General features: G+C 38.0%; 1 protein-coding gene across 1 annotated transcript in view; it reads left to right on the forward strand.

Annotated features, from left to right (window-relative positions):
* The window catches only part of fndc3ba (fibronectin type III domain containing 3Ba), a 197092-nt gene that overhangs the window by 139328 nt on the left and 42315 nt on the right, over positions 1 to 15449 (forward strand). Inside the window, exons 8-14 of the mRNA XM_088354092.1 lie at positions 1118 to 1176; positions 3396 to 3547; positions 6377 to 6436; positions 6511 to 6655; positions 11156 to 11209; positions 11285 to 11409; positions 14426 to 14600. Coding sequence (XP_088210218.1) covers positions 1118 to 1176; positions 3396 to 3547; positions 6377 to 6436; positions 6511 to 6655; positions 11156 to 11209; positions 11285 to 11409; positions 14426 to 14600 — 770 coding nt within the window. The remainder of the gene's footprint in view (positions 1 to 1117; positions 1177 to 3395; positions 3548 to 6376; positions 6437 to 6510; positions 6656 to 11155; positions 11210 to 11284; positions 11410 to 14425; positions 14601 to 15449) is intronic.

Consider the following 15449-nt stretch of genomic DNA (forward strand, 5'->3'; position numbering starts at 1 on the left):
AAAAGACAAAAGAAACTAAATATGAATAAAATGACTACATTTTGTGCAGGCTTGGGGAGTAACAGAATACATGGAACGGCAAAAATGATGTTGGCTAGCTGTTTAGATTTATTTTCATTTTGTTTCGGTCGCATTTTATGTTAGTTTTGCCGGAGATCAAAGCCAGGAGAGAAAGCTTACCACGTGTTGTGAGTCATCATTTCATTCCGATTTAGTTTCTTTTGTCTTTTATTAGCATATATTTGATAATATTTTGTGAATTATACTCATTTAATATAGTCTTATTTTATATCAGTATTTATTAAAAAAAAAAAACTGATTAACCCCAATTTTAAATAATTTGGTGCATAATAATTTAAGATATTTTGTACATGATAATTATTACATGTAACATATTATGAGTAGTAGTACTTTATTCATATATTTATAGAAAAACACATAAATATCTCTGGTGTTAAATAATTCAGTGAATAATAATTCTTAACATTCTTATTTGAATAATAATCTTTATGAGTATTTTATTATGAGTAATACTATACTAGTATTTTATTTATTTATATTATTTTTTTTATACAGAATCAACCCTAACGTGAAAGAATAATAATTAAAACATTTTGTGAATTATTCATAGCCAATATTGCAGTAGTAGTACATTTTTGCTATCATAAGATGTTTTTGGATAAAAATAAGAAAACAATCGTTTTCATTTAATAACAATAATGTATTTTTTTTAATGATAAACAATAATGTAAAAAAAAATTAGAAATAGTTTGTGGGTTATAATATATAATGCTAGTATTATGCTCCTGTTCCCATCGCTGTGGATGAGCTTCACTAAGGTCCTTATCTCTACCTGGTTGATCTTTGCCTTGCAATTTTTTTCCCCCGTCTTGGATATTTAAATGTGGAAAAGGGATTTGTTTAGATATCTATGTATTCTTATAAATGCATTGTATGGTATATTATACAGCACATCATGGTTTTATTAGGAAGCTTTTGACAAATAATTGTTTTGGATTTTTTTTCTTATTTTGTGTTTTACTGTTTCAATGTAATAATCTGCATTTAAACTGATTAGTCAGCCTTCCTAAAAAAAACAGTTGTTTTTCTTCTCTAGATCATGATTCCGAGACGAAACGCGTTCAAGACATGCTGTCTACGATCGAGAAACCACAGGTTGGTGCGCACACCTTATCCCACACACATCCATCAATCAAATCCTTGTCTGATGCTTCCATTGCCTCCAAATGATGTTTTTTTTTCATGTTTCCATCCTGTGTCTGTGGTTAACGTGAAAATCAGATGCTTGCAGGCTCAGAGAAAGCCTGCACAGTTGAGTTTTTTTTCAAAAAGGAGACTGAAGCAGTACTCAAACTGGTCGTAGGAGGGCAGCATCCACTCATCATTTTACTCAAATCAGGCTTCTGCATTAAAAAGTCTCAAAGGGTTGCAGAAGACAACAGCAACAACAACAAAATAACTACTAAAATATAACATCTGCTATATAAATTATTATTGTTAGAACGGGAATATTTTAAGCAAAATATGGAATGAGTAAATATGTAACTCGGGTTAGATAGAATCCAAATGCCAAATATGATTATATCCATGATAATAATATTGTAATGTAAAGTTCATTCTCAGGTAAAAAACTAAAAGAAAGCTAGCTAAATAGTTAAAAAAGTAAAAGCCATCTAAATAGCCAGACCCCAAACTATATGGCTAGTTAGAAAGGAGGCCAAAATTGAGCTTGATAACTAGCAAAAAAAGATCAAATGTTAGCTTTATATCCATCCAGCCAACCATTATCTGCACTGCTTATCCTCAGTAGGTCCGCGGGGGTGCTGGAGCCCATGTTAGCTTAATAGCATGCAATAAAATGTAAATTTCTAGGTGGACATGGTGTATTATTTAGCGCCTCTTAGTGATAGATTAAAAAAAAACTTCATTCATTAAAAAAAAAGCAATTGTGATTCATAAAAGAAACATAAATACATGAACTACCATATAAAGGTGTATTTTTAGAATACTAATAAGGTCAAGAAATGAGTAAAATGGTGCGTTTTGAGTCTCTGTAGTTTGTAGTTTTAGCACTCATCTAGTTGACAAATTATACACTCTGTCTCCTTAGATATGTTAAAGTTCACGGTGCAGAAGTACTATGTTAATATATAACATACTGTATTATTCATTTCAAATGAAATTTTGTTATTGAAAGATATTTTAACTTGATATTTTTGAGTATAACAAGAAAAATAAACAGTTTTATTAATTATTCAGAATGACGTACACCCTAGATCAGAGGTGTCAAACTCATTTTAACTCGGGGGGCCACACGATAGAACAAACAGTCTCTCGGGGGCCGGACTGTAGATTGGAGGGAAAGAAAAAAAAGAGAAAGAAGTAAGAGAAAGCGAGGGAGAGAAAAGTAGAGAAGTTGGTACAAAGAAAGGGAGAAAGAGAGAGAGGAAAGAGAGAGAGCTTGAGAAACACGAGAGATAAAAAGAGACAAAAGAGAAATAGTGAGAGAGGGGTAAAGAAAGAGAGTGCTAGAACGAAATCCAAAGAGAAATAGAGAGACAGAGACGAAAAAGAAAGAGAGAAGGGGAGAAAGAGAGAAGGGGCAAGAAAGTGAAAGAGAAAAAAGAGAGAAAAGGAAAAAGGAAGAGAGCAATACAACGTCAAAAGACACAAAGAGAAAGAGACAAAAATGAACAGAGTGAAAGAGAGAGAGATAGAGTGAGAGAAAAAGGGAAGAGAGAGAAAAAGAGAGCGAGAAAGAAAAATACAAGTACAGCACTTGTGAGAGGCACCAGGCTTTGACAACATCAAGTGGATATATTTCAACCTGCAGCTCGTTTCTCTCTTACGCTTCTCTGAGCGTTGTCTCGTGGACTGGATACAATCCCTTAGCGGGCCTGTTCCGGCCCGCAGGCCGCCTGTTTGACACCCTTGCCCTAGATGATTCTGATCTTTTAAGGAAATATTTCCTGCAACTGTAAAAAAAAAAAATACCATACTTAAATTAAACCTGGCAATCTGCTATCTGTCCTGGTGAACCGTTTTGAATTATATTTCAAGGAAAAACTGAAAACAAATAAAAGAAGAAATAAACTTATAAAAAAATATGAAATTCAGATATGATATATATATATATATATATATATTTTTAAATATATTTTTATATCATTTTACCTCAAGGGTAAAACACTGAAAGCCACAAAACTCTTTTAAATCTACAAGGGAATAACAATGCATGTATTTATTTATTTTGCATTCTTTCATTTAAAAGATTATATCAATGAAAAAGAACATTTCCATTCTTCCATCTTGGGAACAAGTGAAGGATTCTTGAACACTTTGAAACAGTTTATTTTTTTATTTTTTTTTTGCAGGTCTCCAACCTGCAAGCCCGATCGGTGCGCCTTTCTTGGGCGCCCCCTGCAGGCTTGGCGAGCAGGCAAAGCAACGGGATGCCTGTGTTGTGCTCCTACGAGTTGTCTCTCTCTGATAAAGGGCGGGACGGGAAGTTTCGTCTCATTTATAGGTAAACCTGTTAATATCTTTACTTCATACTTGATCCTGTAAGAAAAGATAAGAACAAAACAGTGGTATCTCTTCATACGAGATTAATTTGTTCCAGGATCATGCTTTTAGCCTGAATTTCTCGTGCAACGAGTGAATGTTCCCAAATTGAAATACCGTATTTTCCGCACTATAAGGCGCACCTAAAAGTCTTAATTTTTTTCAAAAGCTGACCATGCGCCTTATAATACAGTGCGCCTTATATATGGCTCAATATTAAATCGCAAAGTCTTGCAACTAATGAAAGCAGCCGCCGACTCGCCTTTCCCCCGAACGTGGAGTAGTCCGCGATGTGTGCTGGGATTTATTTACCGGCGTTTCATTGGCTAACCAATGTGTCAATCATCTTTTGAATCGATCGCTATTGGCTAAAGTTATTCGGAGCCTCGGATAGGCTAGAGGGCCAAAACAAACCCTGCAATTGGCCAAAAAAGATGTGTCAATCATCAGTTAAATCGATCGCTATTGGCTGAAGTTATTCGGAGCCTCGGATAGGTTAGAGGGCCAAAACAAACCCTGCAATTGGTTGAAAAAGATGTGTCAATCATCAGTTAAATCGATCGCTATTGGCTGAAGTTATTCGGAGCCTCGGATTGGCTAGAGGGCCAAAACAAACCCTGCAATTGGCCGAAAAAGATGACTGAATAGCAAGCTTGCTAAACTACGCCATAAAGAAACATGTTTCATTAGTCTGTATTTGTGAATATTTTACTCTCCTGGATTTACCTCACTCACGGTTGTAAGAAGACCATGGTTGCGTATCATTATTGAACGTGAGAACTTAGGTGAGCCTTGCGGCTTTATATTTTCCCGGTATCTTGTTTTAGAACGATCTTGATGTTGCTGTGATGAGTTGAGTGAATTAAACTCAATTCCAAGTGTTTATTGTCATATGCACAGTAAAGTTGCGAGCGAAAAAGAAAATAGAAACTAAGGAATGGTTGGCATTTCTTGAATCCCAAGACTTTAACCTTCCGAATGATATTTGAAATGATGCATTTGAGTGACATCGTACGGACACCGCATCCGCACGTGTCTACGACACGTATTTGCTTCTTTGCAAGCATTGGGAATGTTAAGGGGGTAATAAGTTGGACTGAACTATCTGACTGTTTTGTCGACGTTCCCATTGTAGCGCCTTATAATCCGGTGCGCCTTATCTATGGAAGATATAGGACCAAAAATTATTTTTTTGGGGGTGCGCCCTATAACCCGGTGCTCCCTATAGTGCGGAAAATACATTAATTAAAAAACAAATGATGTGTCTCTTTCTCCCAAAAGCACCCTAACTCGCTAACAGAACTTACTATCACTAAAAACATTATGAACTAGTAACCAAACAAAATCCAGCATTATTATTAATAAGATGATAGTAACGAAATAAAATGTGAGTTTATTATGAGCATTTATCATAGTTGTGTCGCAGTCACGAATGTGTGCGGAGGAAGGGTTGGTAGGGATTGTACAAGGAGTTAGAGATTGCAGACCAGTTAACTTATATGTTTTCACTGTAGTTTATATGTTTTTTTGATTATTTCAAATAATGGCTACTGTATAATAGATAGATAGATGGATACTTTATTCATCCCCGAAGGGAAATTCACATTTCCAGCAGCATCCCTGAGCTGAGAACAATACAATAATAAAGCAAAAATAATACAATATACAAATACCCAGTGTGACATGCAAATGCCCACTGTAGCGTGTTATATAGAATAACTAAATAGTGCTACACAGAATACATATTGCAATAAGATTCGGTAATATGCAATGTAGGTGGTGTGGTTTAATGTGGGCTTTTACTCTGCCGGGTAGAGTTAAAGAGCCTCATGGCATGAGGAAGAAAAGATCACTTCAGTCTGTCCGTAGTACAAGACAGTGACAGCAGTCTGTCGCTGAAACTGCTCTTCTGTCTGGAGATAATGCTGTGTAGTGGATGCGGTGGATTGTCCATGATTGACCGCAGCTTTTCCAGTGCCCGTCTCTCAGCTACTGTTGTTAGGCTGTCCAGCTCTTTGCCCACAACAGAGCTCGCTTTCCTAGCCAGTTTATTGAGACGAGAGGCATCCTTCTTCTTGACGCTGCCTCCCCAACACGCTGTCTCATAGAAGAGGGCGCTTGCCACTACTGTCTCATAGAATATTTTCAGGAGCTTTTTGCAGATTTTGAAGGAGGCCAGCCTTCTGAGGAAGTAAAGTCGGCTTTGGCCTTTCCTACATAGAGCTTCTGTGTTGGCAGTCCAGTCCAGTTTGTTGTCCAGCTGCACACCCAGGTATTTGTAGGTCTGGACAAATTCTACACATTCTCCTTTGATGGTTACAGGAACCGGGTGAGTTCTGGTTCTCCTGAAGTCCACCACCATCTCCCTGGTCTTGGTGGTGTTCAGGTGCAGGTGGTTTGCGTCGCTCCATCGGACAAAGTCCTGAATCAATTTAAATTTATCAATAATAAATTTTATACGAGAAAAAAACTTAAAAAAGGGCGGATCTCTTCTTCAATTTCGGCTCTAATCCAGTTGGTGTCGGGCATTGGTAGAAGATAATCAATATTGTCGCTGTGAAAGTCCGCAAAGTCGCATCCCACCATTATAAAATGGTAGACTGAGCACACGCCCACTCGAGCCAATCACACAATCTCCCCCATGTGCAACACCTTAATATCAATGGCAATAAAGACAATTCAATTGATAACCCGCAAAGGGGTCAACTAGCAATAACCGAAGCTTAAAGTAACTAGAAAAACACTTGTAGATGTTCCAGTTGAGTCATATATATTCTTTGTGCTTCCAAAGTGGTGAAGAACTGGAGTATCATCTCAAAGATTTAAGGCCAGCGACAGACTACCACGTTCGGTACGTACTAGCAATGCTAATAATAATAATGCTAACTTCTGAGTTAAATTTCATGATCGTTGCTCTGCCGGCAGGTTGTGCGCCGCGTACAATTCGGTGCGCGGCTCCTGTTCGGAAGTGTGCGCCTTCACCACGCACTCCAGCGTCAGCGTTCCCGATGTCCCGCTTGCCCCCAAGCTTTCTCACCGCACCAAAAGCACCCTCACTTTACAGTGGAAGGTAAAGCGCCCTCCGGTGTTTGATTTTATTACATGAGGAGAAAAGGCACTATGTAGCCCAAAGGGTCTCAAACAATGTTCCCTGTAATTTTCCTTACGGGTCTGAGCGTTCACACAAAGTCGGTGAGCAACGCTTGAAACAACAGTGAGCAACGGCAATCCCAAGTGTGGCAACTAAATCATTATCAAACAATAATGTTTGATAATCCACAGGTAGCCAATCCAATAATGCAATAACCTGTGCAGCCCTTTGAGACTCTTTGTGATTAAGGGCTATACAAATAAAAATGACTTGACTTGACTAACATTTTGGGGGGCTTATTTAGTCAGTTGCAAGATACAGAACTGTATTTAATCATATTTTTTTAGTGGAAGTAGAATGTTGGCAACAAGATTGACTAGGTATAATTGGAAATTATTTGAATGCAACACAAACTTTCTCTTCTTTTTCCCTGTCTTTGTTTTATTTTTTTAAATTCCTTTAAAAAAATCTCATTGTGTTTATTTTTTCCTAGCTGTTACTTTTTTCTTTTTGTTCTCGATTTACTTTTCCTTTCTCTCTTTCTTTTCTTTTTTTCTGTCTTTTTTCTGAATTTTTCCTTCTTTTTTCTCTTCCTTTTGTTTCTTTTTTCTCAGCTTTTCACTACTTTTTCACTTTGGTATTTTTTTTCTTTTTTGTTCTATTTCCCCCCTTCCTTAAAATCATTTTGTGCACAATTTTACATAATATTTGGTCGTGTAGGGATTAAAGAAGCAAAAACAACCTGAAGAGCCGTTTGGGACCCGAAAGAGACGGTTCTCTTTAGTGAGCCGAGCCGAAGAAGCCGGTTCCCGAAAAACTCTACTTTACTTTTCAACTTCGTTTGACATTGACTTCAAAATAACGCATTTAGAAAACAACGTCAGAGGAACCCTTGTATTTCCACCTTCATGCACTGTAACTTTGACTTAATTCGCTTCTTAATTTGCAATTTTGAGCCCTGATTTTTGTGAGCTGGCTAGATTTTCTTGTGCGCGGAAAAGCTCTGGGTAGTGCGCAATTGCGCACACACGCAGCTTAGGGGGAACATTGGTCTCAAACTCAATTGAGTTGGGGGCCGCTGAATCCAGGATCCATGTAAGGTTGGGCCAATTGGGTTTTCCTTCAAAGACACTGTTAAAAACCTTTCTGCTGTTCTCAAAGAGACAGTGTTTTTTGTTTTTTTGGCCATCAGCCGTCGCTGTAATGGATAGTGCAACCGAAAATGAGTCCAAGGAAGACCCCAAACTACAGAGACTGAAAGTGATCAAAAAGCACCCTTTTTCTACTATTTTTTACCCAGCCTTTCTCAATGAAAGACAAAAAGAAGGGAACATTACTTTTTTAAAGGAATAAAAAATAGGGAAGAAGGAAATGGGTATAAAAAGAAAAGTAGGGGGAAATGAAAGCAAAAAAATAAAAATGAGGGAAGGAAAGAAAACAAAGAAAGAAAAGGAAATAACGAGAAAAAGGACAAAAACGAAAGAAAATTCCATGTTCTCTTTTCTTTTCTATTTTTTATTTTTCTCGTTATTTTCTCATTTTTTCCTTTTTCTTGAGTATTACTTTTTGTATTTTCCCATTTTTTCGTATTCATTTATTTTTCTTTTCAGTCATCCTGTGACAAACATCACATCACAGAATAAACAAATGATCTGAAAAGAAAAAAAAGGATGATAGGTTGAAGCCAAAGGCTTTTAAGAGACTACCTTTGGACGCCTCTTCAATCAATCATATAAACAAATTATCACATCTTATATTATTATAACAATTACTTGTTAATCAATTAGAAATGAGTATTTTATCATTTTTAAGAAATTATTCCTTTCACATCATGACTTGTCTCTCTCTTTTCCTTTTTGTTTTTTGTCACTTTTTTCTTCAATTTATTTTTAATTCTTTAAAAAAATAAATTTTTAAAAGTAAAAAGTTGCGTTTCGGTCTTCAGATTTTGTCTCATTCCGTTGTGCTTTTAGCACTCGTTTTGGGTGGAACGACAGAATCTCATGGGAAAGCAATACACACTGTCTGTTTAACTCTCGTACTAAGGTGGGGGACTCAAACTATCACCCGGAACCCAACTCATTTGTAGGTAAGGGTTTGGGTTTGGGTTAGGGTCGAACTGCCCTACTTCCGAACGAAATTCCTGACAATCGTTCGTAAGTTAAATTTGTTCTTAAGTTGCTTCAGTGCTATATTTTGTATGTTTAAGGCTTGTATAAGTACCGTATTTTCCGCACTATAAGGCGCACCTAAAAGTCTTATTTTTTTTCAAAAGCTGACCATGCGCCTTATAACACAGTGCGCCTTATATATGGCTCAATATTAAATTCGCAAGGTCTCGCAACTACGAGAAACAGCCGCCGACTCCATTTTTCGCGCTGTGCATACTGGGAAATATTAAACGATTGGTAGTTGCCGGGGCTCGTGTTGTATTTGTTTACTAAGTGGCAAAATGGCTACCCCATTAAACTGCTTAATTCATATTCAACAAATACAGTATTTGTCTGAATCCAGGGTTATGACTGGTGAAGATGTAAAGCACAATTTACCTTAAACAAACGCAGAATTATTCAGAATGTCACGTTTGAGAGAGAGAGAGAGAGAGCGAGAGAGAGAGAGAGAGAGAGAGAGAGAGAGAGCGAGATTCTCTTTCATACGTGCATTTGTATAAGAAAATGGCTCCTGTTAAGAGACACGCGTACAACGCCGAGTTTAAACTCAAAGCGATCAGTCACGCAGCACAACACGGCAATAGAGCGGCAGCGAGAGAGTTAAACTTAAATGAATCGATGGTACGGAAGTGGAGAAAGGATGAAGATAAGCTCCGCCAAGTAAGGAAAACTCAACAAAGTTTCCGTGGCAATAAAGCAAGATGGCCAGAGTTAGAGGAGACACTTGAACAGTGGGTTGTTCAACAAAGAGCGGCAAGCAGAAGTGTCAGTACGATAACTATACGTATGAAGGCAACAGCGCTGGCACAAAAACACCGGACGTGTTGGATGGCCCATTCACTGAGATATGGTCAATTCGAACACAGCAGAAGAAGAATTCGAGGGATTCGTCGATGAGGAGCTTATAGAGTGATCTTTGTTTTTCTTTTGTGTGTTTACGTTTTACATTTTACAGTTATTATGTTATTGCTTTGCACTCGTTGTTTTTGCACATTACGAGTGTCACTTTATTGCGATTGCACTAACGTTTCATTTAAAATAACAGTATCAGACGTTTTTTTCTTTGCGTGTTGACTAAATGGACAAAAAATAAAATGTTATGTCGATGTTGTTCAAAGATGTTAAAGATGTGTCACGAAAATGCTTTACCTCAGAGAAAATAATAAAACGGCTGTTTATTTATTTTGGGAGTGAATGGAGTTGTGGAAAGCTTGTTTGTTAATAAAGTTTGACCTTTTTGAATGCTTTGTTGACATTCCCTTGAGCGTGGCAACATCTAGAGGTTGCATAAAGTAACTACACTCTCTACTGTAGTCAAGTCGTCACATTTATTTACCGTAAATAGCCCTTAATCCCAAAAATGTCTCGAAGGACTGCACAGGATTACAATTACAAAATTGCACAATTACCTGATCTTAAACCAGCATGCACTTATAGCGCCTTATAATGGGGTGCGTCTTATGTATGGCATAAGTTTTAAAATATATCATTCATTGAAGGTGCGCCTTATAACATGGTGCGCCATATAGTGCGGAAAATACGGTAACCTGTATTGTTTTGCACTAAAAAAAATTATCATTTCATAAAATAATATGCTCTATAAAGATAAATAAAGTTGAGTTTAACTTACTTTTGGAAGATGGGCTTCAAGAGGTCCCCCTCCGTGGTAGAGAGTGCACAAAAACAAAGCGATCCAACCATTTTCTCAACTGCATCAAGCTTACATATTTCACTTTCATTTAAGTAGAATTGTCTTGCCTCTTCTTTACACTTTACACCAACCATATTGAATAGATGCACCAGATATTAAACAATAAAAACGTCAAAGAGATACGGTATAGAATGTTTACACATGAACTAGGAAGAGGAAGCGGATTTCTTCTTCGGGGTGGATACTGGGTGACCTCTCACAGCGCCCCATGCTGGTCGTGGCGGAAAGAAGCACTACAGTAATGTCCTGTACTCATAAAACGGTGCACACAATACAAAATTCAACTTACAATAATGTCCGGATATTTTTCGACATTCCGAAAAAATGTTGGGATGTACCGTTTTTCGTAAGTCAAATGGTCGTAAGTAGGGGAGTGTCTGTATAGGGTGTTTTGAAGAAAATAATACCTGGAAAATCAACAAATGTAGACTAACGATATCATGCCTTCATCAGGCAAAAATGCTTCATTTTCAACACAAGAGTTAATACTTGACATTGAACAGTTTCTCCTCTGTCAATCTAAATAGAACAACAAAATAAACCGAAAATGAAGACATCTCCACATATTTGATTCATCTCTTGTTTTGCCTCATGCAGCCACCAGGCGACAACGGATCCAAAATCACAAACTACTTGCTGGAGTGGGACGAGGTGAGTCATAGTTGCCATTGTTCTCTTTTCCCAAAGATGTTTTTGTCGTTTTCATCGCTCCTTTTTGTGTGTCAGGGGAAGAAGAATAGCGTTTTTCGCGAATGTTACTTCGGGAGCCAACGGCATTGCAAGCTGACGCGTCTGTTCCCTGCCTGCGCTTACACCTTCCGGGTGGCGGCGCACAACGACATCGGAACCAGGTAACCCTCTTTTCCTATTAAAGCAATGGTTCTTTATTATTTCATGTTATGCGCCCCCTTGTGGTTTCTTTTCATGGTGTAAGTCTTCTGTACTTACAGTCCAAACCAGGACTGTCAAACATATTTGAGCTCGGGGGCCACATTATAGAAAAAACTCGCAGACTAGTAGATTAAAGAGAAAAATGAGAGACGAAGAGACAGATGGAGAGATAAAGACAGCAAGGAGAGAAAGACGGAAAGAAGAGGGAGAGACAAAGAGCGGTAGAGAGAAAGAAAGAAATACAGAGAGCGGTAAGAGGAAGAAAGAAAGAGGTAGAGAAAAAGACAAGGAGCGGTAGAGAGAAAGAAAGACAGAGAGCGGTAAGAGGAAGAAAGAAAGAGGTGGAGAGAAAGACTGGCAGATAGTTAGAGAGAATAGCAGAGATAGGTAGATAAAAAGACAGACAGATTGGGAGAAAGACGGGGGGATAGGCAGAGAGAAAGACAGATACAGAGAGGGGTAGAAAGAAGTATAGAAAGACAAAGCAAGACTGATAGAAAGAGAGAGAAATGTAAACAGAGAGAGAGAGAGAGGGCTAGAGAGAAAGACAGAGAGAGAATAGAAAAACAGAATAGAAAGACAGAAAAAAATGAAACAGATAGAGATAGAGGCAAACAGAAAGCGACATATAAAGAGAAAAAGAAAGAGAAGAAAAGGAAGAGAGAGAAAAAAGGAGTGGAAGAGAGGCACTTTGAGGTGAGAGAAAGAGAGAGAGAAAAGATAAAAGAAAGAGAAAGAGAAGAAACGAATGGAGAGAGTGTAACAAAAGAGAGAGAGAAATAGAAAGAGAGATGGAGAGAGAAGGAAAGTTATAGAGAAAGAGAGAGCACAAAAGAAATGCTGCTCCAGTTGCATTGTGAGTGGCGCCAGGCTTTGACGACATCAAGTGGACATATTTCAAACTGCAAGTCATTTTTCTCTTGTGCATCTTCCAGCGTTGACCTGCGGGCCGGATTAAAACCATTGGTGGGCCTGATCCAGCCCGTAGTCCCCCATGTTGAAATGCTTAGTGTAAATTACTCTTTCAACACCGATTGCGCACTGCCAACGAGAGCACCACTGCTCCCTAATGTGGTGGAGGCGCAATTACACTTTATTCTAGGATAGTTTAAAAAAAAAAACAAAAAAAAAAAACAAAGTCCCTTGAGGTTAAGCTTGCCACCCCAGCAGCAGTCTCGTGCTTCAGTATTTGAAAATCACTGTGTCAAAGTAATGCAAAGCTATCTAGCTTGATTTATTCACAGCGCACTGCCGGCTTGATTTCGACAATGAAGTTTTTTTTTGTTTTGTCCTCAACAATGTTTGTGAAAATGGCAAGAAGCCATCCTGAATAACAATAAGTGACATGTAAGTCCTTTCTTCCATACGGGCGCCCCTCATGCTTCCATTTTCTTCTCCGCAAGTCATTATGGTAGAGAACATAAGTGTCACTAAAGGTCTGAGCAGCAGGGGGATATAGTTACCTCGGACTCAGAGAAGAGCCTATTACTTTTCCTGGATTTGTCATTTTTACCTTGCCATTTTTTCTACTTTGAAGCTAAATGTAACCACTTTGTCGGAAATTTACCGAAATAAAAGTGTTTTTTCTTTTAAACATCAAAAATACTTTCCAATAAATCTAAAACATTTTTCAATATGAGATGTGTATGTTGTAGACCAGGGATGTCAAACTCATTTTAACTCGGGGGGCCACACGATAAAACAAACAATTTGTTGGGGTGGCTAGTAGATTAAAGAGAAAGAAAAATTGAGAGAAAGAAATTAGAGAAAGAAAGGGAGAAAAAAAAGAGGGGGTGGGACAAAGAAAGAAAGAAAGGCACAGAAAAAGAGAAAGGGTGGGACAAAGAAATAGAGAAAAGGGAGAAAAGAGAGTGAGAGAACGAGAATGTGAGAAACAAAAGATAAAAAGAGAAACAGTGAGAGAGGGGGAAAGAAAGGGAGAGAAAAAAGAGGGGGTGGGACAAAGAAAGTAAGAAAGACACAGAAAAAGAGAGAGGGTGGGACAAAGAAATAGAGAAAAGGAGAAACGAGAGCGAGAGAATGTGAGAAACAAAAGATAAAAAGAGAAACCGTGAGAGAGGGGGAAAGAAAGGGAGAGAAAAAAAGGGGGTGGGACAAAGAAAGAAAGAAAGGTGCAGAAAAAGAGAAAGGGTGGGACAAAGAAATAGAGAAAAGGAGAAAAGAGAGCGAGAGAATGTGAGAAACAAAAGATAAAAAAAGAAATAGTGAGAGAGGGGGAAAGAAAGGGAGAGAAAAAAGAGGGGGTGGGACAAAGAAAGTAAGAAAGGCCCAGAAAAAGAGAGAGGGTGGGACAAAGAAATAGAGAAAAGGGAGAAAAAAGAGTGAGAGAACGAGAATGTGAGAAACAAAAGATAAAAAGAGAAACAGTGAGAGAGGGGGAAAGAAAGAGAGATAAAAATCCAAAGAGAAATATAAAGAGAGAAAGTGAGAAGGGGAGAAAGAAAGAAGGGGTTAGAAAGAAAGAAGGAAAGAGAGAAGAGAGAGAAAAGGAAAAAAGGAAGAGAGAGCAAAAAAGGTTAAAAAAAACAGAGTGAAAGGACAAAGAGGAAAAAAGAAAGAAAAAGAGAGACAGAGTGAAAGAGAGAGTGAGAGAAAAAGGGAGGAAGCGAGAGAAAGAAAGAAATACAAGTACAGCGTTTGTGAGGTAAATAAAATATCTTTTTCCTTTATCATTTCTGACCTCAATATTTGATCAAAAACGTACATTTATTTCCAGGTATTGTCTACACTTGATATAGAAACATCACGTTTTAATTTTACTAAGGTATATTTTACCCTTTTTGTGAGGAATGACATCCTTCATTCGCGATTTGAGTTAAGAGTGGTTTACTCATTTTTTTTTCTTTTGTTGCAACAAATCACCTGAAGAGAAGAAAAGAATGATAAGCCAAAAGCTTATAAGAGACCCGACCCCCAAAATTTTATTTGTAAATCTATGTTTTCTCTTTTCGGCAGCGGCTTCAGCTCAGAGGCGGTATTCTACACGATGGGCACGCTGCCGGCTTTGCCTTTGGCGCCCCGTTTAGTGAGGGCCGGGGTGTCCTGGGTGACACTAGAGTGGGGGAGACCGGAGGGAAGCCCTAACGAAGAGCAGCTCAAATACACCTTGGAGATCCAGGAGGACAACACAGTAAGTGTCACCTTTATTTACCGTATTTTCCAGACTATGAAAAACCCCAATTTGCTCTTATAACCCGGTGCGGCTTATATACAGGATAAGATTGGTATGCGTTACCATACAAGGTATTACGGTATTTGAGGAATGGTTGACTCACCTAAATCCAGGATTGGTAGGGTTACTTGAACTGGATTACTTTCACTTACTTTTGGATTACTCCCAATACCAAATATGCTAATAAAAGACAAAATAAACTAAATATGAATAAAATGACTCAATTTTGTGCAGGCTTGGGGAGTAACGGAACACATGGAACGGCTAAAATGATGTTGGCAAGCTGTTTGGATTTATTTTCATTTTGTTTCCGTCGCATTTTATGTTCGTTTTGCCGGAGATCAAAGAGATCAAATCCAGGAGAGAAAGCTTACCACGTGTTGTGAGTCATCATTTTATTCATATTTAGTTTCTTTTGTCTTTTAGTAGCATATTTGGTATTGGAGTAATCCAAAAGTAATTGAAAGTAATCCAGTTAAAGTAACCCTACCCAACCCTGCCTAAATCGCAAAACGTATGCAATGGGACTCAAACTCGAGTAGTAGCAGTTGGAGCGCCGACACTTTACCACTAGTCCACCAGGCGACAAATAAATATGGTTATAACATTATCTTTTACTGTGTTAAAGACCCTGATTTGCATAGCAAAATGTCTTTCAACAAAATACTGTACAAGCTGATTTACGGACGCACAGACACTGCCCTACTTACGAGAAAGATTGTTCTTAAGTTGAATTTGTTTGTAAGTTGCTTCAGTGCTATATTTTGTATGTTTAAGGTTTATGTAAGTGTGTTTAAGACTTAACCT

The sequence above is a fragment of the Urocampus carinirostris genome, chromosome 15 (assembly GCF_059441175.1).
Source record: "Urocampus carinirostris isolate Australia breed hairy pipefish chromosome 15, RoL_Ucar_1.0, whole genome shotgun sequence".
NCBI classification, from domain to species: domain Eukaryota; kingdom Metazoa; phylum Chordata; class Actinopteri; order Syngnathiformes; family Syngnathidae; genus Urocampus; species Urocampus carinirostris.